Raw genomic sequence first — 27,289 nt, 5'->3', positions numbered from 1 at the left:
TGCGCCTCTGGGAGGAGTGCAGGGAGATATGGGGACAGTTTGGGGCAGCTCTCTGTGCTGCTCTAACTGGTGCTGAGCGTTTGGTCCGGTGTCTGAGTAGAAATGGGGAGGTAAACCCCATCTGCATGAATGAGTTTGGGCTGCAAGGCATGAGCTCTCCCGCGGCTTGAAGATGCCTGTTCAGGGTGGTGGTGGAGAGCATGTGTGCATCCACGGTTGTGACAACGAGGGACAGGGAGACCCTGGAGCTCTGTCAAGAGGTGCCCAGGTTCCTGCATGTCTGGACTGCAGACCTGCAGCACGGCTGGCCAGCGAGCTGAGGGAACCCAGCAGAGATCTCCAGGGAGCAAAATTCAGCCTTCAGCTGCTTCAGGGCCTGGCCACGGAGGTCTCAAGCTGGGCACTGTGTGCATGCCCAGATACCTCTATTTACTCAGCAGCTACACTCCAGCTTAACAGGGAGGAAAGAAGAGAAGTTAATTTATTACTGCAAATGACTTTGAAGTAATTAATTGATCTTGTCAAAGGCAAGGGATAATTCCACGGCTGTATAATCCCAGCAGAAAGATACTTCTTGTCCCCTGACAAGGCAGCTTTGATAGAGCTATTTCACTAACACATGCTGAAGTCAGGAAGGGGACACTGTATTTAAGGATTCACGCTAATTAGAGTGAAGCAAGTGTGCTCCCTCTCTGCCCCACAGCACAGCAGTAGCCAGGTGTTTCACCTCGGCCCCGTGGTGCCAGCCCCGTTCCTCGTCCTGCCTGCAGGCACAACGGCGGGTCTCAGCCTGTGCCACACAGCAGGAAAGGTCCCTGGTGACCAGCAGGTCTGGGCATCTGTGTATGGACCTGGTTGGGACAAAACGGAGCTGGAAATGAGAAGGTTCCTGACCATCCGATGAGGGGAAGGAGGATGAAAGCAACCTTCCATCTCGGGAGGAACAGAGCTGCTATTTCAAGGACTTCAGCAGGTCCATTGTGCAACGTGGCACATGCAACAGGGCTCCTGCAGCTCTGTCTTCCTCAGCAGTCACGTGCGCTAGATTTGGTGTAAAAAGACCAGGTCCTCCCTCATTTTCCTGTCTCTTGTAGAGCCAGGGTTGCCTGGTGGCTTCTGTTGTAAAATCATATATTGATTGCTTGTCGCTGTGCCCAGCTCTACCTGTTTACAAGAGCTTGCTGCGGATCTACCGCAGGGTATGGTTTTTTTTTTTGGAAGGAAAATTTTGGCTTAAATGAAATCGGACAAACCTTATGTTTCCTTCTTGTTGCAAATAAAACCTCTGTCTTTTAGAATAGAACCCGAAACAAAACATAGTGATGATTACCTCTTCACTGGCCCACATTTGTCCATGGGAAGAAAATGTCAGTTTATACGTCTGGCGAGATGAGACTGAAACCAGAAACAAATTCCTCCAAAACCCCTGTCTGCCCTCATCCTCTGTCCTGGGGGGTGATTCTTCAGCCCTCCTGGAGCTTGAGTTCACCGTAGTAATTGCGAAGGGGTTTCACGGTCTTGTAGTCCAAACAGGGTTGGATGCAGCACGTGGAACAGCAAGGCCAAACACTGAAAAAGGAAAATAAGCAGAGACATTGAACAGCTGCCCAGGCATGGGAAGAAATAGTGAGTGATTTTGCCATTAATTGCTGTATCATAATGCTGTTGCAGAAGGGGCCTAATTAAAGTGGCCGAGACAACCTTCTGTCTGGCAAATCCCAGCTTTCAAGTGGCTTGACCTTGCAATATCAATACCGTTCCTTAGCTGTGGATCTGGGGACTTAATCCAGCCGCTGCCAATGACCTGGCCAACCCCTTGGCATTGCTGCTTGGTGAGGAGAGCAGAGTCATTTCTCTGGCCACCTTCTGGGGGTGCGGGAAGGGCTGCTTTGGCTTTGGCTATGCTGAGTCCAAGGGGTCTTTTTCCCCAAGGAGGGTCTGCTTCAAAAGACAGCAAACATTTGCTTAAAGCCCGGTCTTTGTCTGGTGACAGCTCCAAATTTGCATCCCAGCCTTGGGTCGGGCACTTACACCGGCCCCATGAGCCCTTGTGCTCTTTCTCTTGGTTACTGGCAGTGGAGCAGTTTATCGTCAAGAGAATTATATGGACCAAGCTGGACAAACTTAGGTGATCAAGTAGGAGATCTTGATAGTCCATCATCAACAGTCTGCTGACCAATGCCAGCCATCAAAGCCACAGCAACCGGTGACACATCCATCCTGGATTTTCTTAAGACTAACTATGTCTCTTAGGCAGAAGTTGAGACGGCAGCAACCTCTGGGAGCAAAGAGGAATGACCTTTGAGATGCTTCTGTCTCACCCGATGCAAACAGAGAGGGAATGTGCAGGCTCGGGGCCCAGGGCAGCTGGTCTTACCACCTCTGCTTTGCACTGCACTTGCCTGTTCACCCTCCAAGACATGGCCTAGGAACCATAACCCCGTGCCCTTTCCCTGGCATGACTTGGTCCTCTCCAGGGCTGACTGTGACTGTTGCAGTCCCTGGCTGCAGAGGACTCAGAGATGACGCTGTCATGAACTCTACAGGTGCTGGAGTATCTGAAGGACCATGGTTCCTCTCCTCCCCTCTCTGTAACGGTTAAGGGAGCTCTTGGTGGCTGCTGGAGCCAGGAGGCTGCGCAGGGAGAGGTCACAACACTTGCAGACATCAAAGAACAGGTCAACTATAAAGCATCATTCATGTTATCCATAATAGCTTTGCAAAGCTGAACTTGGCTCACAGGGAAGAGTAACGAGGTGCAATTCTCTGCTTGATCAGCTGCCATTACAGAGGAGTCAGCTGCTCCCGAGTGCTCTGGATGGGCCCGGGGAAAGGACACTCTCTTCCCTCATTGTCACCCAAGCACGTTGAGAAATGCATCCTCAGCCCTCGGAAGGAAGGTTCAGGTCAGCACTCAGTACTTTCCAGGAAAGGAGGTGGGAGCGTGCCACCAGCCCTGCCAGCCTCAGGGGATTAAGAAAGGGAGTCCGGGCATCTGACCTGGCTCCGTCCTTACCGCCTCGCTCCTTGGCAGCTCAGCACTTTGCCTTCAGACCAGGGAGAGGCGAGAAGCTTTCCTGAGTTGTCCAGCCCTTCTGAAGCAGCAGCAGCGCTTGCTGCAATCCAGCCTCACAATAAGTCAGAAGTTAATTTTCGTTAATTGCCATTGGCAGTTAAATTAAAGTCTTTAATCGGTGAAACCTGCATGAATAAAGAATGGTTTTCACTGAGCAATGGGCAACTATTTTCGCCTTGAACTGAAGCATCCAAGTGTGCGTTTGCAGTCACTGTCCTCAAAGACAAAAACAGTCATTCCATGCCACAGGGTTTTACCAGTGCAACCACTGCAGTATTTTACAATATCACTTCGTCAGCACTAAAAAAAAAGCGCTTAGATCCCTTTCTGAGATTTATTGCTTTTCATAGGTGAATAGATTTTTGATTAGAGAAACACTCCGCTTTTTTTCTTTCAAAAGTGCTTGGCCGAGTGGTGAGATAATGCAAAGGCTGAACCTCATTTAATTATCAATTCCTTTAAGTCCAGGCAGAACAAACTTCCTTGCTGTCTCCACAGTGCAATTAGTTTAGCATAATCTAAAGCCTGGACCACCCCTCCTGGTGCTTTGCTGGGGCAGTGACTGCGCAGGCTGCGGTGCGGTATTAAATCTCTGCTCTGAAGTGCAGTCAGGATCGATATTTCTGAATGCCAGAGTCTTCCATGTGCCTCGGGGAACTTGTGTTCCGAGTTCTGAGGCTCATCCAGCTTTTTTTGTTGTAAGAGGCAAAATCTTCAGCAGAAGGATATCCTCCAGCTCTGAAACCCTTCCAAGAAGTGAGGGCAGAGTGGGAAGCTCCCCACATTACAATTCCCCCAGGCATATACTTTTTAACAGAGACTTAAGGAAGGGGGGAGGAATTTCAAGACAAAAGCATTAGAGCAGTTGGAATTAGGCTTCCAGCGCAGACACGGCTCGTCTTTGTCTGCTCAGGGACAGAGGAAGAGGGTACAGTGCTGGGAAGGGCGAGGATCAGTGTGGGATAGCAAATAAAACTAGGGGAAAAGAGGACTCTGCGCTCTCAAAGCCTGGGACACGTCCTCGTGCGCGCGGGCTGGTTGGGTGCCTGCAGTCGTGGGCTCAGCCGTGCTGGGGGCCGCGGGAGATGTGCAGATGGTGTGAGGGGACTGCCCAGGGGAGCAGGGGGTCAGGGGAAGCTCTGCATCTCTCAAAGCTCGGTGGGCCACGGTCCACATGTGGACTCTGAATGCTCCGGTGTTGCTTTTCTCTCCGTGGGGCTTTTTCCACCTCCTCTGGCACCATGCGGAGGAGCTCCCGGGCAGCAGCTCCCAGGATGACCTTTTTTTCTTAGGCTAGGTGTAGACACGGTGGCATTGTCCGCTCTTGGTTTCCCAGGCTCTAACATTTGCTTGCAGCAATTCAGGCCTTTGTGGTGTGCAGGTGACAGCACACGCTACCTCGGCTCTCAGCTGCAGTTCACAATGCAGCGTGCCTATCGCGCTGGTTCCACATCCTGGTTAAGATGTTTCATTGTTTTATTTCATTATTTTTTTAATGATAATTTTTTTAGATGTTTCCCGCCTGTCTGGAGCGTAGGTGGCCAGCTCAAGCAGTGATACAGCTGAAATCTTTACCTCCGTGCAATCAGTTTACACATATACCCATCCAACTGCCTGCAGGTGTCCTGGGAGACATAGGAGAGATCTCCTGCGTACAGGTCTTGCTCTGTGTCCCGTGGGGCTGGGATCCTGTGTATACTGGACCTGGGATCCTGTGTATACTGGACCTGGGATCCTGTGTGCACTATGGCTTGACTGTAAGGGGCGAATGCGTGACTTGCACAGAATCGTTGGTCTTGGGGTATCCGCGCATGTAGTCACTAAAGCCATTTTGGGCCCGCCCTGCTGCCAGTTCCTTGAAGGAGAGAGATCTGCTCTCCCCACACAGACCCCAGAGCTGGGGGGGTCCCAGCACAAGGTCTATTGCTTTCGTCAAGAAGCCTTGCTCTGATGGGCTCTTTGCCTGCGGTGCTGGAAACTTCTGGGCCAGAGGAGACCTGCTTGGTCTCTGCAAGATGCCGCCAGGCAGAACAGTCAAAGTTCTGTTGCAGCAAGGAGTGACCCCCATGCCTGGCGTGGTTTTGTGCTCCTCTGGGAAGACTCCAGGGCAAACCGGGTTGCAATAGTGAGGGTCTTCACTGCACCCAAGCTCTGCTGCTGCTCGCAGATACTCTATTCCCTGTGCTTTTGGGAAGGTGTGGGCCGGGACTGCTGCACACCTGCATGCTCAGCACTTTTCCTGCTCCTCCTGGCTCTTGCTCAGTGCGAAGAGACCAGTCTGTGTCACAGATGCAGCCTGCTCTGCTGGAGACAATCCCAGCAAGGGAAATCCTGTCCAACCCATAACATGGCTCGGCTCATGGAGAGCCCTCAGCTGAAGTAATTGTGTTTGCACAAACAACCCTCATCAGTTTAAAGGAGATAAAATCAGCAGGAGCTCATCGAAATGCAGCCACAGCCTCCACCATGGAGTAGGGCGGCTGTCACAGTCGGACACCGGAGCGGCAGGACGAGGGAGGATGCCCTGGGGCAGGGCACGGTCCTTTCTGGGCTGGTGCAGGGTGCTGGTTGCAGCCTGGGTCTCGGCAGCAGCTCTGTGCATTGCACCCAGCTGGCTTCTGAGAGAGGAGAAAGGCTGGGGGAGGCGCTGAGGAGCCCTCTCCACAGATTGGGCTTAGAAAGGGTAGCAAAGGCTGGAGCAGACTTCTTCACAGAAAGCATGCAAACTGCCAGGGCACCTGGCGCGGGGCTGGTTTGCGCTCCCTTGTCTTCACAGCCCAACAGCCTTGGGCAAAGGGTGATGGGGAATGACACAGTCGCTGGAGAGAGATGGGGTGATGGACAAATGAGCCACGGGGAAGCCCACAGAAATTTGGGTCTGAAAAACAAGCAACAGCTGGAAATGGTGAAAACTCGTGCCATCATCTCAGGGACCAGCTGCTGCCGTAAGTTTGGACACTGTGCTGGTGTGTGACCAGCTCAGAGGTCTCATCCTGGCTGGGGGCTGTGATGTTCAGGACGTGGCAAGGTTACTTGGCTAATCATGGTGCATGAGACACATGAAAATCACGGCTGTGGGGCCAAAGGGAGGGTTAGACGGGGCTCGACCGGGCTGGACTAGACTGGATTGGGCTAGGCTGGGCTGGAATGGACTGGGCTATACTGGGCTGAGTTGGGTTGGGGTGAGGTGGACTGCATGGAGGATGCTCTGCCAGTGGGTACCCATCAGCAGGGGGGCCCCGAGGATCCTCCAGACGAGCAGGTCCTGTGGCTTGCAGGGGACGCAGCCCCACAAACAGCGCAACCACAGAGCACAAAAGGCTCCCGTGACCCTTCCATGAGTGGATGTGAAGGCGGCCTTTAGGAACTGTTCATTCACGCGCCCCCAGTCCTGCTGGAGGACAGATGACTAGCAAAGCAATATTAATTTTGCAGGGAGGCCACTAATGTGTCCTGTCTCCCCTTTGCCCCAGGCAGTGAGCGTTCCCTGCACTGATTAAGTGTGAGAATGCTCTCTGTAGGCACCTTTCAGAAAAACCATTTCAATTAGCAGCTAGGATGGATCGCGCAGGAAATTGGGTGGTTATTTCCAGATATTTACAATGAATCACCTCATTGTAGGAAGGGGGCATGCTGCCCTGTGCTGAAGGGGCTGGGGATCACAATTATGCTCCTCTGGTACCGTTACACGTAGAGGAGTTTGCTTTTATGGTTTGGTGATTAATTTTTGCAGGATGAATGTTTGCACTGGGGAAACTGCTGAAATTGTAAAGGGGAAGCAACATGGGGAGGGATTGCATCAGCTCCCAGCAGCTACATGCAACCTTGGCATCTAATCCACATTTCTAGGTGCCTCCAACAGCCAGCTGGAGTCTTTTCTGTCCCCTCCTGAGCATCTGGATGAGGAGGGATGAGTCCATTTTTCTCCAGAGCAGGTAGCAGTTGGTGTCCCCCCTGGTTTCCCTCGCATGAAGTCTCCTCTTCCTCCTACTTGCCTCTATCCCCTGGTACACCAGGACCTGAGCTCTCTTCTGTTCTCTCTTTCATGGGGATTTGCGTGTGCAATGATCTGCTGTTCAGCAGGTGCCATGAGCCATATGTGGCCAAAGCAGTGATGACTTAGGGGAGAAACTGCGCTCAAAGGGGCATCCTGCACCCAGAGCTTGACCTGAAAACGTTCCTGGAGTGGCTGGGAATGGCCAAATCCTTCTTGCTGGGGCCCTGGGAGGAGCTCAGACAGCCGGGCTGTGCCAACATCTTGGGGGTTTTGGTGGCGTGACCGAGTAAATTTATTTGCAGGTCATTTTACACTTGCTGACCTCCTCTTGGCAGGGGCCTGGACCCCTTTAGTGCTGCATCTTTTAGCTTTGAGGATGTCCCTTGAAGCTGGGTGTGGATAATGACCCTATGGTCAGTCTGTCCTGGTTGTGGTGACCAACCACCTGGTGCTAGTTCTTCCTCCAAATTGCATCTCATCAGCCCAGGCTCCAAGGCTCCTGTTGTCTTTCTCCAGAGCGGAAAATGCATCCTTCACGTTTGCTCGTACAGATCTGGCTCACCGAGGTGGGCACGGCATGCAGGTGGGAGGCAGCAGCAGGCAGAGCCGGTGATGCGCGCTCGTCCTCCGGGAGCTTGTGCGGGACTGCTGGGCGGCAAGGCTGTGCTGGGTTCCTGGTTCAGGTCCAGGCATGTAGTCAGGTTCCTGGAGAGCTCCCAGAGCCTGGGCACATTTCCCTGTGAGCTGGGTGTGACTCCGTGCAAGCCTGGCAGCTCTTTGCATCCCAGAAGGCTGGATCGCTGCTTGAGCCTGGGGTGGGAAGGTGCACGCGGAGCTGCAGTGAGATTTTGCAGTCCCTTGAACATCTTCACGGCCAGCTGTGCTCCCAACCTCTCTTTGATGCACAGTCCCTTGTCCGGGGTGCAGCAGGCAGTGGCCTGAACAGCCGGGGTGTGCCTTTCCCGAAGGGATGCTGTGCTTGCTCCGGAGCATCTCAGGCTGCCAGGACCGGGGCTGTGGGTCTGGGACGGACACGGGCGCACTGTGGACAGAAAGGGATCTTGGATGTCTTGGAGGGGCAGTGATGCAGGTGCGTTGCCCTGGGGATTAGAGGGGCTTTTGTGGGGGGGACACAGGGATCCAGGAGCCGTAGCCCAGAGGTGGGCAGGCTCAGCCCCCAGCCCTGCGCTCTCCCACGGGCTGGCTTTCCCAGGCAGGCAGCTCACGAAACTTCTCTCGTCTCCAATTGCTGTGCTCCACCTTTTATTATAATTGATTCTGCATCGCCATAGGAACCCGCTCCAGCGTGAGTGAAGAGCAGCTGCCTTCCCTGTGTGTTCTCCAGGAGAGGGGCGGCTGCTCCTTCCCTCGAGATGGCAAGTGATGAAGCTGGGAGTCCGTGCCAGCCAGGTATTGTCCATGCCCCATCCCCTCTCGAGTGCTCACGCTGTGGGGAGCAGAGCTGGGGAGTGCAAAGGGGGGGGGGGGTAGTTCCCTCCGCGCTCGGCTGCCAGGGACCCCCCCACTCCTTGCAGTGGTGGGATCAGGAGATGAGGCTGGCTCTGTTTGTCTGGTGCTGAGGTCCAGTATATCTTCTGATGGCGGTTGTCAGGTCTGGATGGAGAGGGCAGGAGGCTGGGCTTTGGGATGGGACGGGTGGGAGCGACCTTTCCTGGGGGTTTATCTTCTTCCCGGGTGGCTTGGTTTGGCAGTGGTGGGATTTCCACGTGTGCTGGGATGACCCCGGAGAAGAGGCACGTGAAGGGTGTGCTGCAGAGCCCTGCACTTGGCTGGGCTTCCCGTGCCCCCCCAGGGGGACCAGGGATCACAGAGCCTGGGATCTGGGGGCAAGCATCTCTGCTTAGCTGGGGCTGGGCTAAACCTCCCCCTTGGCTGAAGGGTTACCCCCTTCACTTGCAAAAAAGTGGATGGGACGTGCCTCACACTCTGTCTCACGCTCCTGCCCTGGCCTGATCCGCTCAGTTCTCCCTTCCGTGTCCAGGGTCTGCTCATCTTCCTCTACTGCTGGGCTCAGCTGCAGTGGGTGGCTGCATGGGATTGGAGAAGCAGTGGTGGAGAAGGTGGCCTTCCCCTTAGCCGTGGGCTGGTTTAGCGGAAGACTGGCCAAGCTCTTGCATCAGGGTTTGGGGTTCAGACTTGCTGAGCTGGGCTGCAGTCCCAGCCTGTCCTGCCATTCCTTGTGGTGGAAAGTGCTTGAAGAGAGATGTTGCGAGCAGGCTTTAGAGTGTGAGGGGACATCCGTCTGCATCAGACCAACTGGGGGATCCTGCTGAGACTTGGGATCTTCCGTGGGCATGGGTCCTGGCAGCTGGTCCAGACCCATGGCGGGATGTTTTCTGGACCCCATATATCCTTGTCCGTCCACACGCTGAACCCTCACAGGGCCAGGTGATGGAGAGGGGTTCATGAAGGAGCCCCTGGGATCCAGCTGTAGGTAACAAGCATTAACAGACAGGGAGCCCAGATGTGGGCTGTGGTTCCTTGGTAGAGACTGGCACTGCCTGTCCCTGGGCAGCTGCCTGCTGTTTGCCTGTACGGCCGGGGTGAGATGCACCCCGTAGGTGGTTCAGACATGGCCAGGCTGAGGGTGGAGGGGGGGGTGTCTCAGCATCCCCTCCTGGGGTACAGCATTGTCTGTACAACACATGTACCCACCTCGGCGGGGGCAGAAGGGTCTCTTCTTGCCAGGGACGTTCAGTGGAGGGTGCTGGGGTTAAGGCTCAGGTGCCCCCCTGGCAGCAATGAGAGGGAAGCTGGGAAGGAGGGGTTGCAGGCACGGTTCTCCCGGCAGACTGGATTCCTGAAATGGGAAGCAACTTTGCTCCTGCTGGGCCTGGCTGTCTGCTGAGGAAGGACAGAGGAGGTGGCCCCTGCGTGAGCCCTGCACCAGCAGTTGGTGGCAAAGACAGGAGCAGATTTCCAGGGGCAATGCAGCAATTTGGCTTTGGGATGCGTAGGAAGGGAAGACAGAAATACATCTGGATAGTCCCAGCCCTGTTTGCTCACAGGTGCATCCCATAAAGCAGCTGAAGAACACAGCCCTGTGTTCTCAGCATCTGCCGGCCGGGAGGTTCACAACGTGCTTTAATACGGGGCAGAAATACTCTGAGGACACAGTCCAGCTCTTCGCTCCAGGGGTCTGCATCCCGTTGGAAGTTCAGCTTCCCCTGGCAGAGCCTCTGGCTGTGCTTACGCTGGCAGCCGTGCAGTAACCCAGTGGAATTCGTTCGTTTGACCCAGCAGCAACATTTACTGAAAAAGGCAACGTAAACCCTGCAAAGAATTCAGCTGCTTCATGAGCTCCATGTCACAGTGCCAAGCACAAGGGTGCACTTCCCAGAAAGGCGTCCAGCTGCCTCCATCCCAGCAGGGGCGAGCGGACCCGCCTCGGACAGACGGACCCTCTGCTTTGGAAGCGCAGAATTGGGACGACGGAGGGAGAACCACAGCCCTGCTGCACTTGCAAGTAAAAGCCTTTTCCCATCTCTAAGGAGCTTAGGTCCTAGAAATCCTCCTGCTTAGGCAGAAACTCGCTTGCCTGCAATCCTCGCGAGGGCGTTTGCTTTCGTATCTCCCTGGCGATCGCATTTACTGTCTGGTTGCAACAGGCGGTTGTGCACCATGCGCGGCGATGCAATGAATATTCACCAAGGGGAGCACACGGAGCCGGGTCCTGTGAGACCCCCGGCTCCCACGGAGCAGCAGATGTGCTCTCAGCCCTTTGCCGGAGCCCTGTGTTAGTGCTTACGCTACACTGCTCCCCTGCCCTCCTCATTTTGGCCACAGAACTATCTTTGTTAGACATTCCCAGGACCCTGGCTGCATCTATCGTTTGAATTTTTCTCCTAGATGTCTCAAATAGATTTGTATGGGGAGCAACAGTAGGGTTGTGCTTTTCAAAGCAGGGTTATTTTAGCACCGTCCTGATGAATTTGCTCCAGTTCTTATTCCGTGTGCAGTCATTTTATTCTGGTCTCTACGAAAGCTTCATTTGAATTTAAGCATTTTAGCCCCTCCTAGCTCTCCTCCATCAAAACTGGCTCCACTTTCTCCTTTTAAGACATTAGTCTCATTTCTCATTGTTATATAATTGTAAATGTCTATTTTTGGTTATAAAAGTACTAAGTTGGGTATATTTAAAAGTGTGTAAACTGAATAATTCCCTAGTTGTTGGACTGCATCCATGACACCGTGCAATTAAACCCTGCTCCACTGTGGCTCATGTCCTGTCATCTTCCAGTTTCGTTCTTTGTGTGGCACATCAAGCCTTTCTGGTGCAATTCTGCTTTATTGTGCAAATCACGTTGGTCTTTTTTAATTCCTGCTGATGGAAGGCACACCTTTCAGTGCCAGGTGTTGCAAAGCTGGCTTACCCTCCCAGCACCCTGAGGCAAATTTACCCATGACTTGGAGAGCTGCCTCATCACTTGGACCCTGGATCCAGAGCTGGGGGAGCTCACTGTCCCCTGCACACCAGCTGCACGGAGCGTGGACTGTGCACGAGCGCAGAGCGAAGCACGGCTGTGCCGAGGCTCCCGGCTTCATCTTTTATTTGCTGGTGGGAGTAAACTGTTTGAAGGAGGAACAGATTTTCTTGAGCAAGGTTACCCCACTGTAAATTGGAGGTAAGCAATACCCAAAATGTTAGTATCCAGAAATTGCTTTCTGGCTGACACAGAAGACTTTCTCCAGCTGCTTTCCCTAATTAGGCTTTGATTCTGCTTTGGACACTTCTTAGAATCATAGAACGGTTTGGGTTGGAAGGGACCTCTAAGGGCCATCTAGTCCAACCCCCCTGCCGTGGGCAGGGACATCTTCAACCAGATCAGGTTGCTCAGAGCCCCGTCCAACCTGACCTGGAATGTTTCCAGGGATGGGGCATCCACCACCTCTCTGGGCAACCTGTGCCAGCGCTTCACCACCCTCAGCGTAAAAAATGTCTTCCTTGTATCTAGTCTGAATCTGCCCTCTTTTAGTTTAAAACCGTTACCCTTATGCCCGTCTTTCTTATAAGCCCCCTTTGAGTATTGAAAGGCGGCAATAAGGTCTCCCCGGAGCCTTCTCTTCTCCAGGCTCTTGTGCTTTCCCATCCGCTACCTATCTCTAGGTCTTGACTCCTGGTCGAAAACCTGCAAGGGCTTAAAGGGTGGAATAAGCTGGTGCTAACAGAATTGTTTGGGTGTAGTCCAGAGAGCGGGCTGAGTCATGCCAGTGCTGTGCAGCCCCATCCCTACCGAGAGCCCATAACCTCCCTTCGCTGCCCACTCAGATTCTCAGTTTGGAGGTGTCTGCAGTGGGAAGGGTGAGCCCTCCGTACCAGATGGCATCCTGCATCGGTAAACGCCGCTCTGTACTTCTTTTTAAATAAATATCTCATCAGATATTTGCCATTCCTGAATTAACGTTTCATACCCAGAAAAACCTCACCACAGTGCTGCTGAATTGTTGACAGTGATCCTCTTCCTTTGTGAGTTCTGTCCCTGTGAAGCAATTTCCTTGCTCACGTATTCTTTTTAGTTACTAAGGGAACATGAATCTTAATAAAACTCAGTCAAATGTTCCTTAAATAACAGCTGCCTTCATTTAACTGTCTTATCAGCTGTTTTTTGCTCTGCTCAAAATTCCCGGGAAATTAAGATCTGATTCTTCACACAGTAGTGAAAAAGCAACACATCCCAAATGTGAGGGAAATCCTTTATCCTGAATACTATAGGATATAATACTAGGGATAATATTTAGCAGAAAATCTTGTATTTTCTCCTGAATGTGCCTGTTCCTCCCTGCACTTTTGATGTGAGTCAGTTGGGCACCTCCAGATACATGATTTGTGCTTGGGTCACTTATATTGCGGCAGGGCCTTCCCTGAGCATCTCTGGCACCGAGAACCATGGAGGGGGATTTTATTAACGCAGATGCGTCCGTGGGAAGCACGAATCTCCCCTGAGCACAGAGAAGGGCAGTGGAGAGGCAGTGGTGCCCCGGCAATGCAATGCTTCCAAAGCCCAGGGGCTTCCCGAGGGCTCCCAGGGCTGCGAGGAGATGGAGGCTGTAGAGAGCTGCGCCTGTCCCCAGAGACCTCCGTGGAGCCGAGCGGGATGCTCTGGCCCATCAATGCTCCTCCGTGGGTGGGTATTCCTCCCCTAGACAGGGCCACCCGGAGCCATCACCCGCTGGCTGGGGACGAGAGTCCCGAGCGCTCTCCGCCCAGGTGGAAGCTCCTCCAGATCAGTTCGCTCATCCCCATCCTCCTGCCCTCCCAATGTGGTACCCATGCCATGGGAACCTCATTTGACTTATCCCTGCACCCCCTGCTCGGGTGGGGATATATGGGGGGGGGGGAGGGATAAACCCCAGCATGATGGAACCTTGACAATCTGAGGGGCTTCTGGATGGAGTCACACTAGGGGTGGCCGACGTCCCCTGAACGTGACATGGGATGTAGGTACAGTTTCCCTTTGGGGAACTGCACTGGATACTTCCCTGCAATAGCGTAACTATGACAGACCGGGGCAAAGCCCCCGGCTCAGCCCCAAAGGACATCTGGAGCCTCAGCAAGTAACTGGGAAGCTGGTGTTAGTGGAATTGCCAAGACAGCTATTTTGGGGTGGTCAATGTTTGGGGGTTCAGAGATACCCTGGCCAAATATTGATGCAGGGATGCCAGCTCAGGGCTCGCCACCCCCATGGGCACGGGTGTTGTGGCGGCGTTTTGTCCCAAGGGAGGGCAGGGGTGGATGGCTCAGTGCTGTACAGACAGCTGTCGAGAGAACCTTGTTGCTGCTCTTGCCCTTTATTTTGCTGCTGTTATATGAAATTATTTTTAAAGCCTGCAAGGACTGTTTCTCATGGTGTCCCAGGAGCTGCAGATAAAGGAAAGCGAGCAGGTCCTCGGCGTGAGTCAGAGCCGTGCTGAACCTGCTCTGGTCTGTATCTGGGTGCCTTGGCCTTGGGACTGGGCTCTGCCTGTACTTTCCCTCTGATCCTGCTCCCAGGTGGAGACAGTATTGCTGCCTGGGAGGGCAGGGGGACGCTTTGGCTGTTTCCTGATATCTCCCAGTGGGTTGTTTGTTTTTTTTTTTCCTGGAGTCTCCACAGCACTGAGAGCACTCAGGCTCCAGGATGCTGCAAGGGGAGAGTGGTGTGGATGTTTCCCTAGGTGAACTCCATCCAGTGCTGGCCTGACAAGAGACACCGAGAACTTCAGAGGTGCCTTGCAGTGTTTTGCTATGAATCCTAGTGACTGTGGTCCTTTTAACCTCTTTCGCTATCTTTGTCCTTCTGCTTTGCATCCCTAGCCCAAGAAAGCTGGACCCTGGAGATCTTTCCTCAGTGACGCGGCTGTTTGGACACAGCCTCCTCCTCCTCCTCCTCCTCCTCCTTCTGCTGCAATAGCAATGCTAGTGTCCCCATGCAGCTGCAGTGAGGTAGGTGCCCTCCTTCTCCATGGGGACTCAGCCCCTTCTATACCCGGTGCAAAACCAAAGGCAGTCACTGTGCCAAGGGAAATACAGCAGCTGGACACACGTCCCTCAGTAGGAGTGGGCAAACTCTAAGCTTGTGTCCATCTTGGGAGAACTTCAAGACCAGGCTAGATAAAGCCCTGAGCAGACCGCTCCGAATCCACAGCTGAGGTCCTTTTCAGTGTGAATTTTCCTGTGATTCAGGGCACCTGGTCCAAAAGGGTCCTGCAGCACTAGCCTTGACAGGTGGGCACCCTCTCCAGAGGGTTGCTGGGGACTTATGACCGGAGAGGCAAGATCTGCGCCGGTGCCCTGGACTGCCCACCCATCCCATGCCTTCCTGCCCCTTGCGAGTGGCTTCTTGAGCTTGCTAGAAAACCAGGGATCCACGTGTGAACGTTCCTGCTCTTCCCTGCCCTTCCCAGCCCCTGGTTATTTAGCAGAGTTGGTGTAGCCTGTGGCCAGTTTCTCCTCCCTCACCATCTCTGCTTTCCCCTCCAGGAGCTCTTGGCCTGGGCAGGAGCGAATCCCGAGCTCGGCGTAGCAGCGCCGGTGGCTATGGAATAACCTGTGCTCTGGGTGTGTGGGCACAGCGGGAGGCTGAAGCTGGCTGCCCGGGCACCGGGGCAGCTGAATGCGCCCTGCCCATACGCTCCTCGCCTCTGCCATGAATGATGCATCGACAATGGATTATGAACTGCTTTCCCCCTCCTTGGTTGAGCACCCAGCCGGCGCTGCGGGTATGGATGCTGAGCAGAAAACCGTCTTTGCCTTTGTCATCTTCCTCCTGGTCTTCTTGGTGATGCTGATGGTGCGCTGCTTTCGCATCCTGCTGGACCCCTACAGCCGCATGCCCGCCTCCTCCTGGACTGACCACAAGGAGGGGTTGGAGAGGGGCCAGTTTGACTACGCCTTGGTGTAGAGGGCAGGGATGGGGCGAGCCTGGGTGCTCTGTGTGCCTCCCACCCCAGCTGGCCCCGGCCCCGGCCCCCCCTTCCTCTGTGGTGTTGCCCCGGGCCAGCAGGGATGCTCTGGGCAGGGAGGTGAGGTCGGGCTCTTGTCCAGGGTGGGTTTTCTAGGGGTTTCTCTCTTTTCTAAGCACTTTTCAGTTCTCTTTGCAGTCTGCGGGACTCTTGGAGAGATGTGTTGGAGGGGTGATGTGACTCCGCGTGGTCCCTGCTGCCCACCGTGCCCCGGGGCAGTGTCGCGTGCTGCAGTGAGGGGCAGGAGGCGATGGGGCAGGGCATGGCGGGACCTGCCCTCAGCCACGGCCCATGGGGCCTCTGGTCTGGGTGGCTCTGCCTGGTGCCAGGCCAGAGCTTTGACCCCCACCTCCTCCTGCCCCCCATGTCGCCCTCGTCTGTGTCCTTCGGGGAGTGCTGACCGTGGTCCAGTGCGTGCGTGTGTGTGTGCGTGTCCCTGTAGCTGAGCTGTGTCTGTCAGGGGGTTTATAGGCACCAGACCCAAGTGCTGGCTTTGTTTCTCTCTGTGTGGCAGCCCCAAGTGCCCCCCGCCGCCCCCGCCGCCAAGTGAGGGGGCGATGGGGACCCCCCCCCCCCCCCATACGCAGCCCCCTTTTGGCATCCAGCCCTGCAGCCTGCTCTCCGCTTTACACCGTAGCGACCTGTCCCTGCCCAGCTGGTGAAAATGGTCTGAGCAAGGTGCAGTCACGCAGCTACCTGCAGACCTGCCTGGGTGGCCCTGCTGGGATCCCAGGAGGGATCAAAGGTCCCACACAACGCTTGGGAGATGCTCCTCAGCCAGCCCAAGCCTGGCAGCCTCCCACCGGTATCCCACTCTGGCCAGTCTCTGCTCCAGCAGGATCTGGGTTGGCCTCCCCATGTCCAGGGGGGTTGCTGGGGATGGCCGGGCCTTTCCTGGCCGTCCTGCATCTGGGTATCAGAAGGGCTGTGTAAGTAGCCGAGGGGAAAACAAGGCTGTCCTCCTGCCCCTCTGCGGGAACCATGCCTGTTGAGTAGGGGCGCTGCAGCTAGCCACAGGGCTAGCAAAAGCTGTGGTGGGCTATGGCTGTGGGCCAGTAAGAAGGGTTGTACTAAGGGATTTGAGCCCATGGGGGAGAACCTCTTCCCCCGCCATGGAAATAAAGCTGCACTGTGCTAACCCCACACAGCTCTTCCTCTGCTCTTTGACGCGTCCCATCAGGCACTCGGAGGAGGAGTACCGGCCGCTCTCCAAGCAGTGGTGGGCTGTCCCACCTCTCTCTGTCTGAGCCAAGACCCCACATCTCCCAGCACAAGCTCGAGCTGTTCCGCAGGGGATGGGTGACATGTGGGACAGGAGCATCAGCACTAGGCCATGGTGCTGTGGGTGCCCCGTACCTGGGCATGTGCTCTGTCAGGGACATGCAGAAGGTGATCCTCGGCCACAGCATGGCACCTGGGCCAGTGTTGCTGGCCAGGGACAGTCACAGCCTGACCACGTCCGCTGCGGGACCCATGGGCTGTGCCTGGCCGTGTCTTCTACATCAGTCTGGATCTGCACGACGAGCGCGGCCACGCAGGCAGCAGCCTGGTAGGTTCTGCTGCATCCAGCGGGACCTTCTGGATGTGTGGGTGCAGGTCACCCCCAGAGAGTCCCCGGGATCGCATGAGCACTGACATGGAGGAAGGGGCAAGGAGTCACTGCCGGGTGCTGCAGAGAAGTGACTGGCAGGACGAGGGTACCCAAGCCCAGCGCACCCTGCTTCTGCACCTCCGCCGGCACCAGTCCGACACAAGTCTAACACCACTCACCTACTGCCAAGCCCAGGAAGCTGTTTGAGGGACAGTTTCCAGTTGTCTGAGCTCAACGGGCGCATGTTTTCCTTTATCCCTGGTTTCATTGTGTGATTGTCCCCCCCCACCCGGCCGTGCCCCTGCTCTCTCACCACCCGGTAAGGCAACGGGTTCCCTCCCAGTCACAGGGATGCTGCAGCCCTGCCTGCCCTCTTGTGGCACATGGCTCTGCGTCCGGAATGGGAGGCCAAGAAGAGCTTGCTGCAAACGAGAATATCAGCCAGGAACTAGGGTTTGAGCTGAATTCAACCAGCTGGACCCTGACTCCTGGACACACAGCACGATCTCTGGCCAAGCACCCGTATCATCGCACACCCTGCACATACCATTCACTGCACAGTCTAGACAAGCCCCGCATTGCACGGCCTCTGCTCGGCACAACCACGGCTCAGCAAAACCACCGGCAAGCAGCAAGAACGGTGCTGCTCCTCAAAGGGGGATGAGCCAGGAGCCAAGGGTGACCACAGCACAGGCAGGGCCTTCCCTGACCACAGCACCAGGCAGGGTGAGCAGGGCAGGAGCGGTGGTAGCAGTAGGTTTGCCTCCGCTCTCCTGCATCCCCTCTGTCTCCTCTCCGCCAGCCCTTCTTGTGCCCCTCTACCCCTGTCCTGGTCCCTGTAACCTCTCCTCAGCCCAGCAGCAATGATGGACTGGGTGCAGGCAGCCCGCCGCTGGGCTCAGCAATCCCGTCTCCAGCTCAGACCTCTGGCATCACTCTCCTTCCACTCCCCTTGCTGGAAGAGAGCAAAGGATCAGGAGAGACGTTGCTGATGTGTCTGTCCCTCCTGCCTCATCTGCCTTCTGCTCTGAGGCATTGGGAAGGACCCCAAAGCCCCCATGGGTGCCGAGACATGCAGGGGTGGGATAGCTGGGTGAGACTGTGTCCCTGAGGAGTACAGAGAAGAAACCAGCCTGGGCTCCCTCCGTGTTGGAGCTAGGACAGGTCCTGCTGCACTCCCAGGCTGCCTCCGATGTGGCCTCCCCGCCGCACCTCGACCCTGGCAGACGGACAGGGTGCTGCCGCCGCCGCGCCCAGACGAGGACGAAGACACAGAACCATTTAACCCAAAATAATTTTATTGTTGCTGTTGCTTCTGATACAAAAAGGAATTCCACAAAGAGCCACCTCTCTGTGCGGGACAAGGGGGCACAGGTTTTGGGTTTCAACGCTTCCCAAAAAAACAACCAGCAAGAAATGTCAATACAAAAAAAAAAAAAAAAAACACCGCACCAGAGAGGAATGAAGGAAACCTTGAGCTTTTTCATTTGAGACTTTTGGCTCAACACACACACACAAACCCATCTCTGCTAATTTATTATTATTAATAGTTTTTTTTTTTTTTAAAAAAAAGCACCTGTTGGAAAAACAAAACAAAACAAAATAATAAAAAAAACCCCAAACATCAGGCCACCCATCCTGTCACAAGCTCTGGGACTCTTGCAAAATCCAGAGTCTGGAGCTGCATTATGCAAAAGAGTTTTCAAGTTTGACATTAGCCCAAATACAGTATACATACACTTCCCCCACCCCATGCGGCGGCAGCGTACCAGGAAAAAAAAAAAAACAACCCCCCCCAAGTACCAAAAAAAGCTACAGGAATATGCACTCCTCACAACAACGAGCAATCATAACTTTGGTGGTTATACATAAATATGAAAGGGTGGATGGATACAGTGCACTAACGCTGACGATTCAATACCAGCACCAGCTTCTGAAAGCTGAAAGCACCTTAGATTTGTTGATAAGGTAGTCTTGTGTGTCACCAGAGTGAATTTAGCACCGTTCTTTCCTGTGGTGATGCACAGGGTTGATGCAGAACTGAAAACAGATTCATGCAAAACTAGGAAATGGCATTGCAGAGACCAGCTGTGTGAAGAACACTCTTGAGGGAGGAAGAAAAGCCCACCTGGACAGAATGGTCTGGACAGGCTACTTGAGGCAGCAGGGAGACCTCAATTTACTTAATTAATATTTTCCAGACTCTTTTTTAGTGCATTTCATTTGTCTGCATTAACCAGAGACTGTCCATCTCGGTTGTCACCTTGGCCTGACCAAGATGTATGCGACAACCAGAGGGGAGCGACTTGCAGCCCCCGTTTTCAGAAGTATTCCTGACTGGGGGGGATCTGGCCACGAGCACCGGAGTCACACAGATGGGGTGGCTTGGAGTCAAGGACTGTTTGCAAAATGAAGCTCTGGCTGTCCCTGCCTCTTTCTTCCTGCCAGGCTGCAGAGACCCTCCCCCCCCCGGCCCCATCCCCATCTTGCTCCTGCTGGTGGGAAACTTTTCACAGGATTTTCAAACGCTCACATCGGTGGTGGCCAGGAAATCTGCCCCTTACAGCATGCCACATACGTCCTGCCAAGCCCTCCATCCCCTCTGGCACGGGAAGCATCCAGATGCTCTCTACCAGACTCGTGACATTTTTCCTGCCAGTTTAGTTCGTCCAACCACATTCAACAATGCAATTATTTGCCTTTCCCCAGAGCTCCTCCTCGTTTATAGAAGGACACCTTAACCCCTGGACTTGCTGGAGCTCTAGGAAAAAAAACCTTCCAGCTCCAATCTTTGGAGGGCGTGCACGTGTTGTTTAGCATACCGCAGTGTGAAAACCCTAGGTTCCCTACAGGAGCCTGTGGTCCTGTGGCCTGGCTGCTTCGTGATGTGAGGTTAGCAACCTGAACTGCCCCTTCACTCAGAGGTGACCTTTTCTGTTTGACAGAGGAGCCCAAAAGGACCAGAGGACATGGAGAGGACAGAGAGAGACAGAGCACAGCCAGTGTAGGTATGGGATGGTTTCTGCAGCACCATCGTAACAATGCAGAAGCAAAGGAGGAACAAGAGCTGTTGGGAAATGCACTAATACCACACCGTGCCATAGCTCCTTCCAAAGCTGCCCCCAGCCCCCCCTCACATTTCCTGGGCTGTGGGGTGATGTACGGCCCACGACCATGAAGGACAGGCAGCTTCCCCATGGTACTGCCCTTGCCAGCTCGGACTAACAGTATCTTGGTTAAAGGCAGGAGCTGAGCAGAGGGAGGGAGTCCCTGCTAACAAGGTTTGAACCTTTGGCAAAGCTTTCATGAGCTCTTTTGCGGTGTGGCTTGGTTTTGACTCAAGCACCCCATGAAGCGGAGTATCCCTGCATGGCCAAGGTGAGTGCTGAGCCCAGAGGGACATTTCCCATCAGTTGTACAGTGCAGTGGGGGAGGTGGTGGCAGGGGGTGCAGCGAGAGAAGAGGCAGTTGTTTCCAGGTGTGGATGGCAAGGCTAAGGACTGTACTGTCGGTTGGGTGGGTGGGTCTCATGGATGTTAGTAGAGCTGGAGCTGGAGCTTCATCCTCAGTGCTTGGCCCAGCTCCCCTGCTAAGTAGTTGAGGTGGTTCTTGGCCTCTAGTTTCTGCAGTTCCCTCTTGCGGTACAGGGGCACACTCACGATTTCCAGCAGGTAGGTGCCAGGCACTATTTTCTTGCGGCCGAGGTGCAGGTAGCTGAGCCCCTCTTTTTGGTGGATGCGGAAGTAGCCATCCTCATTCCCGTGGGAGATGAGGTACCGCACACGGTTCTCCAGGGGCTCCACAGCTGGCAGGAGCTCCAGGATGTGCTCCTTGTGAGCCAGGTCAGAGAGGTTCAGCATCATGGACAGAGGAGCATCCACATCCATGCTGGCCAAGTTCACAGTGTGATCCTTCAGAAGGAACCAGGCATGTTACTTACAGATACCAAGAAAAGCTCACGGCCAGGTGAAGGAGGACTTGATTTAGAGGAATTCTGCCCCATGGGCCACCCCAAAGCAGCTCTGAGAAGTGGCTACTACTTCTATGGTCCTTGCTTCCCTTCAAGTGTTTCTTGGTACCCCGTTCATGTCTCTGAGACTGAACCAGCCAGTACACAGCCCTCATCTTCAGGGGAAGAACCAGTAACTTCAGAAGCATTTTCCTCCCAAGGCCTGAAGGACCCATAGTGACCTCCCAGCCCAATCTGTCCTGCCCAGGCCTGTGAACTTCTTGGGGGAGCCTTGGACAGAGGCCAGAACTTCCCTCCAAGATATAACCTGTATTTATAGTGACAGGTCCAGTCTGGAGTCAGACAGTAAGTGCTGACAGTCCTCTATGGCCCCGTGGGAACTGCTTCCCCGTCAGCTCCCCTTGCAAGGAAACGTGTGCTTTATTTCTTGGTTGCGTGTATTTCTAGACGTTTGTGGCCAAACCGCACAAGCGTGTGTCACTTAAGATTGCCCTGACCTCCTCTAATGTATTGGGAAAGACCTTCCGTTTCTGCAGGACTTCTGGACTCAGCAGCATCCACAAACACCCAAGCACCCAGCATGGGCAGGTACAGAGAGTGAGCTGCTGTCTCTGTCTGGACTGAGGCAGCCCCACAGGAATGGGCACACTGCATGGGATCCACTCCAGGCAGCTATCCCCCAAGTGACCCAGCTCTTGCCTTGCTCCACCCCGTCCAGGATGCCATGGATTTCTTACCTGGTGCTTCTCAGTGCCGTTGACACTGCGTCGCTGCCGACCCCTCTTGGGGTAGCCATTTATCTTGCACTCATAGCAGGTTTCAGGGGAGAGCAGGTTGTCTTCATCCTCTTCTTGGGGGGCAGGAAGGTAGGAACCTTTCCCAAAACCCAAGCCAGAAATACAGTGTCTGGTGGCAGAAGAGCAGAGAGACCCATCTCAGATTCAGGCTTCAAGAAGGAAACCTTACCATTGCCCTCACAGGTTCTCCATGTGGCACCCAGAAACACATGGAGGATCGTGCCTAGGACACGGCTTGTACAGAATGGCTTGTACACAGGACATGCCTGAGAGAGATCAGGCCACATCTTGTTTAGCTGTGGCCAGTAGGTTTAATCTGTCTGCACCCTGGACTAGATGGATCTGCAGAGCATCTGCCACAGTGCTAGCAGCTGCACTAACCATTGCATTAGTGAAACGGAAGAGGAGATGCACATTAGCATGAGGATCTTGTGATGGGTGAGGAACAGTCTGACACGGAGAAGCTGAGGACTCACGGGGGAATGGGAGCTCACTGGCTCCTGGGGCTCCTTCAAATTGTATTGGCGGCAGAGAGCAGAAGTGTGGTGATGGAGCATGTCTGGGGGCACCATGGACTTGGCAACCTGCAATATCCCCCAGGAATGTACAGGGGCCTGTGGGGACTACCTGCTGGCTGCTCTCTTACCCTTGTCCTGCTCGGAAGTAGCCTCCAGGACAGCCGCAGAGATAGCCTCCGTCTGTGTTGGAGCAGCCGTAACTGCAGGGGCTGCCGCCTGCTGAGCATTCATCCACATCCTGGCACCCCCCAAATGCCTGGTCAAAATCGAAGCCGGATGGGCAGACGCACTTGAAGCTTCCCAGAGTGTTGTAGCAGGAGGCAGAGCCGCAGGCAGTGGGGCTGGAGCACTCGTTTTCATCTGCACCCAAAGACAGCAGAACTAGTCAGAAACTTCGTGGAAGGGAGCTGCTGTGCCGCTGGTGCTGCCCACCCCGCATGGCCAAGGAAAGCTGCCCACAGCCATCGCTAGGCTGGCAGCAGGCTCCCTTCTCCTGGCTCCCCTGTGAGACCTCATCCCATGCAGGTCCCTGAAGGACTGCCTTGATTTTTTTTTTATCCTCCTGCAGTGCAGGGAGCTGCTGGCGTCAGGAGCACTGGGAGCTCAGCACTCTGCAGAGCCGCTTCCTGACGGTCCCTGTTGCAGAGAGGACCTGGGGCAGGGCAGGGCAGGGCAGGGGCACCATCTCTGGGGCAGGGCAGGAAGCTCAGTGCTGGGATTGCAGAGATGAGCCCAGAATCCAGTGTCAGAGACAGCCAGGGGTGGGCTGGTGAGGGACTCGGGGCTTAGCCGCCCTCTATCCTCCATCCCACAGCTACAGGATACAAGAGCCCCCATCCCACACTCACCCACACACTGATTCCACTGGTAGTGCTGCACGTAGCCCTGCGGACAGCCGCAGCGGTAGCCTCCCAGCACGTTCTGGCAGCCATGCTGGCACCGATGGTTTCCATCACACTCGTCCACATCTGCAGCAATGTAACAACAGAGATGGTGGTGAGACAACTTCTCCCTGTCCTGTGGGCAGCGCTGGGTGCAAGGGGACCATGTGCACATGGTACATGCCTGGCAGCCAGCATCCTTGAGGGTGTTCATGTGGGCAGGCGGTTCTTCTAACTAATTATGTCTCTGCAGCTTGGACTTGAATAACACCCTCAGCCCCAAGGTCCACATACATCCCCTTGCAGACCCTGCTTGGATGTTTTTTGATTTAAGGCTTGGCCTGGACCGTTACCAGATCCGCTTCAGGCTCCCTGTTGCTGACCACAGGCTTTTCTTTAGCACAGCACATGGTGGGTTTTGGCCGGCATGAGATCTCCCCTGATGAGATACAGGACCATTCCTTTCCCACCTTTGGCTGCTGTGGTTGCAGCACCACGACCTTCATCTATTTGTCCAAGAGCCAGTGTTTCTCCAGGCAGGTCAGGTGCTGACCTCCTCCTTTGCACCAGGGCTTTCTGTGTGGGTTTCTGGTGCCCCACAGTAAGGAGTAGACCCTTCTTGGCTGGACTGAGCTGCCTTAGAGACTGTGAGTGAGCTAGGAACTCTTCCACGTGGAAGATGTGTCTATCAAAGCCCCAGAGACACAGACCCACCTTCGCAGTTGACACCAGAGCTGTCCAGAGAGAATCCTTTCTGACACTCGCAGTTGTAGCTGCCTGGCGTGTTCAGACACTGTCCTTTGGCTCCACACAGAGAGGGCTGAGCTGTGCACTCATTATTGTCTGCAAAACACCGGCAGCCGCTTGTAAGTCCACCCCCAACGATGCGGCTGTGTGCAGTTTTGCAGAGAGCTACCTTGCATCGTGGAGCTTAGCCCGGTCTGAGTAGCAGACAGACAAGTCAGATGCACAACCCCAGGCCGACTGGAGAGGGGCAGTGCTCTAAAGCCAGAGCTGGGGGGATGGAAAGACTCTCCTGGGCTTAAAGCTAACTCATGGGGACCTTGCCGGTGCTGTATAGCAGAGCAGCGAATGCCTCTACTCACCGATGCAGGACGAGTGGTGCTGAGTGAAGCCTGGGGGGCATTTGCAGTTGAATCCTCCGATAATGTTCACACAGAGGAACTGGCAGTTGTGCTGCTTGGTGGAACATTCATCCAAGTCTAAAGCAACAAGCACAAGAACACGTGTCTCAGTTTATCTCACCGAGATATCTTATCTTTGTGGTCTGAGTCTGACACCTGCATGTACGTGGTGATACACAGAGGTCCTGGGCAGACCAGGACCTGACATGGACCAGCCTCAGGAACAACACACGCAAAATTCTTACGTGGGAATAACAAGTCCAGGGAGCCTCTCCCCACCTCAGCTGCTGATCATATACAGACATATTTGGAAGATGCAGAGATTTTTCTCTGCCCTTCCTGTAATCCACAAATCCCAGACTCTCCCAGGCTCTCAGGCCACCTTCCCTGCAGCCTGATACATCAGCACTGTGCGAGGTGGGCAAAGCCCCAGCCTGGCAGCTGCCAGCACGAGGAGGAGCCCTGATAGTGCCCAGCCCACTTGTAGGAGACGTGCTGGTTCAAGGCTCCTGGAGCTCAGGATATGCTGCACAGTCTGTAGGAAAGGGCAAGGAATCTATTTTTTTTTCCTGATGAGAGAGGTCTAGAGTGTCTGTAGAGGGATGCAACCCTGATGCATCGGTCCACGAGGGTCCAGCGTGGCACCTTTTTCCATGATTAGGCTTGTCCTGTGGCTGAACAGAAAGACTTGACTATTCTGGCACATGTTAACCAGCTCCCGCCATCCCCGCTGCTACCAGAGATGAGGCAGTGTCTCTGCTGCCTTCTCCTGGGTGACTACCTTTGCAGATCTTCCCATCTTCTTGCAGAATGTACCCTCGGGGGCAGGAGCACTGGTAGCTGCCTTCTGTGTTCTTGCAGATGAAGTTACACGGCTTAGGGGACTGGTTACACTCATCCAAATCTAGACTCGAGAGGCAAGACACATCAGCATTCGCAGGTTGTGCTGCTGGATTGGGTCCCCACCATCCCTTGGACCATGCAGTCTACCAAGGGGGTGCTGAATACAAGGTGATCCCAGGTTTCATGGCCCCACATAACTAAGTGGTCAGATGGCCCTATGGATCCTGGTACTCCCTGCCCCAGATAAATGCATCTTTTTCACTCTCCAGGAAGCAGGTGAGCAGAGGCAGGGGCTTTGAGGGAGCACCTTGGTTTGAGCCAGCATAACAAATCTAGGGGATCTCCTGCAGGAAGAGAGCTGAATCACCTCCCTGCTCAGATACGGAATGTTGTGTGACCTGGTGATCGAGAGTGACATCTTTCCCAGCCTCTTCCTAGCTGAAGAGACTGGTGGGTGCTCCTCCTGAGTACTGGGAACATCAGGGATGGGGCCAGCCCTGTACTTCTGGAGCTTTATCACCTCTGCCCAGCAGGGACCAGCAGCCAAGGCTCTGACAAAGCCCGTAGCTTTGAGCCAGGCTGGAGGGCACAAAGCTGGAGAAAGGACAAGGATGTTTAGAGAGGAATCCTGTCCTGATGCTCAAGGTCATATCTGCTCTACTCCTAGGCACAGAGCTTGGTTTCTGGGAGCCAAGACATCCTTTCCACTCTGTGTCTAGGACACACAGCTGCTGGCACGGTCCTGAACACCATCTCAATACTGGAAGTACAGCATATCCTCAACTCCTTCCGTACTGCCCCAGATGCCTGCAGCTGTGATTCCAGGGGTGCCTTTTATGTCAACATCTGGACTCCCAACGTGGCACTCAGGCTGGCTAGAACCAGCTGCCCTGCCAACGCAAGGTTTGGCTGCTCACAGCCTTTCATCTCTGGATCACACGCCCTGCCAGTCCCTGTGACTGCTGGGGTCAGAGGGAGAAGACAAGGAGCCTGGGTTTTAAGGAGTTAAACACCATGGAGTGATGACTGATGTCTAGAGGACCATGCGGTAGGGCAAAGTGTCCAGAGCCCTGCTAAGGATACGCAGGACAGTATGGACAGAGGTGAGGGCAGGTACCAGGTGGGGGCTACAGGACCCTCTCTTTGCATGCTGAAAAGTAGGGATGGAAGCCTGCCAAGGCCAAGGGCTGTCCAGAGGCATGGGCTTCCTTCTCCCGACTCACCCACACAGGCTGTGCCTGTGATATCTGCGGTGTAGCCCAGCCTGCAGTGGCAGCGGAAGGAGCCGATGCTGTTGATGCACTGTCCATTCTTGCAGAGGTTGGGCAGTACCTTGCACTCGTCGATGTCTGCGGGAGGGAGGGAAGGACCTGTTAGTGCCAATGCTGCCTCTGTCCCCATGCTCCTGTGCCAGGGCAGCTCAGACTCTCCCAGGGAGCCAGAGACTACGTTCGGGGAGTTGTAAGATTATGTCGCAGAGGCTTCTTGTCTGCTCCAGGCACTGTGTAGGTCTGTCCCAGCCAGTTCCCAGGGGAATTCTGCCTGTACCCCCATCTCTGCTTTCTCCCCTCTGCATTGAAGGTAATTTGGGCCCCAGCTCACCTCTCCCATCAGTGGAGTACCCTGGCCCATGAGGACACATTTTCTTGTACTGGGCAGTTCCAGGAAGGGGGCAGAGTTCACATTGGGGGCCCCAGCTGCGCCCACTGTTGCAGCAGCACTCAGATTTGGTAACCAGGTTGCGGTTGGTGGAGGACATCTGGCACATGGTTTGCAGTACTTCAGTGAAGCAGAATCCCTGGCGGGTGTCTGGGCAGAGAGAGCGGGGATACAAGTTCAGGATCTGAGTCAGTGTCAGCACCGGGGATAGCCGAGCAGCCTGTCCAGCCTGTGCCGGTTCCAGCATGGAGGGTAGTGTGGTTTGGATAATGCTAAAGGTAAAGGCGATGCCCCAACCACCTTTCCTCTCAGAAACCCTGAGACACCTGAAAAGCATCATCTGCTACTA

General features: G+C 54.7%; 2 protein-coding genes across 3 annotated transcripts in view; one reads left to right on the top strand and one right to left on the bottom strand.

Moving 5' to 3' along the window:
• Positions 1-16,679, top strand: part of CTXN1 (cortexin 1) — a 44,263-nt gene extending 27,584 nt beyond the window's left edge. Inside the window, exons 2-4 of one of the 2 annotated variants that reach the window (XM_076359520.1) lie at positions 8,366-8,483; positions 14,389-14,517; positions 15,055-16,679. In XM_076359520.1, the coding sequence (XP_076215635.1) occupies positions 15,188-15,475 (288 nt within the window). In that variant the 5' untranslated portion in view covers positions 8,366-8,483; positions 14,389-14,517; positions 15,055-15,187 and the 3' untranslated portion in view covers positions 15,476-16,679. The remainder of the gene's footprint in view (positions 1-8,365; positions 8,484-14,388; positions 14,518-15,054) is intronic. The other variant, XM_076359521.1, reaches the window with a different exon arrangement.
• A 3,984-nt stretch (positions 16,680-20,663) lies between these two features.
• The window catches only part of LOC143170643 (fibrillin-2-like), a 110,972-nt gene continuing 104,346 nt past the window's right edge, over positions 20,664-27,289 (bottom strand). The window contains exons 56-64 of the mRNA XM_076359091.1: positions 26,884-27,090; positions 26,505-26,630; positions 25,220-25,342; positions 24,400-24,516; positions 24,008-24,136; positions 23,261-23,380; positions 22,541-22,772; positions 21,835-22,003; positions 20,664-21,038 (exon numbers count right to left, since the gene is read on the bottom strand). Coding sequence (XP_076215206.1) covers positions 20,664-21,038; positions 21,835-22,003; positions 22,541-22,772; positions 23,261-23,380; positions 24,008-24,136; positions 24,400-24,516; positions 25,220-25,342; positions 26,505-26,630; positions 26,884-27,090 — 1,598 coding nt within the window. The remainder of the gene's footprint in view (positions 21,039-21,834; positions 22,004-22,540; positions 22,773-23,260; positions 23,381-24,007; positions 24,137-24,399; positions 24,517-25,219; positions 25,343-26,504; positions 26,631-26,883; positions 27,091-27,289) is intronic.

Source organism: Aptenodytes patagonicus, chromosome 25 (genome assembly GCF_965638725.1).
Source record: "Aptenodytes patagonicus chromosome 25, bAptPat1.pri.cur, whole genome shotgun sequence".
NCBI lineage: Eukaryota > Metazoa > Chordata > Aves > Sphenisciformes > Spheniscidae > Aptenodytes > Aptenodytes patagonicus.
The sequence above is the reverse complement of the archived record's forward strand: the minus strand, read 5'-3'. Positions and strand labels throughout refer to the sequence as shown.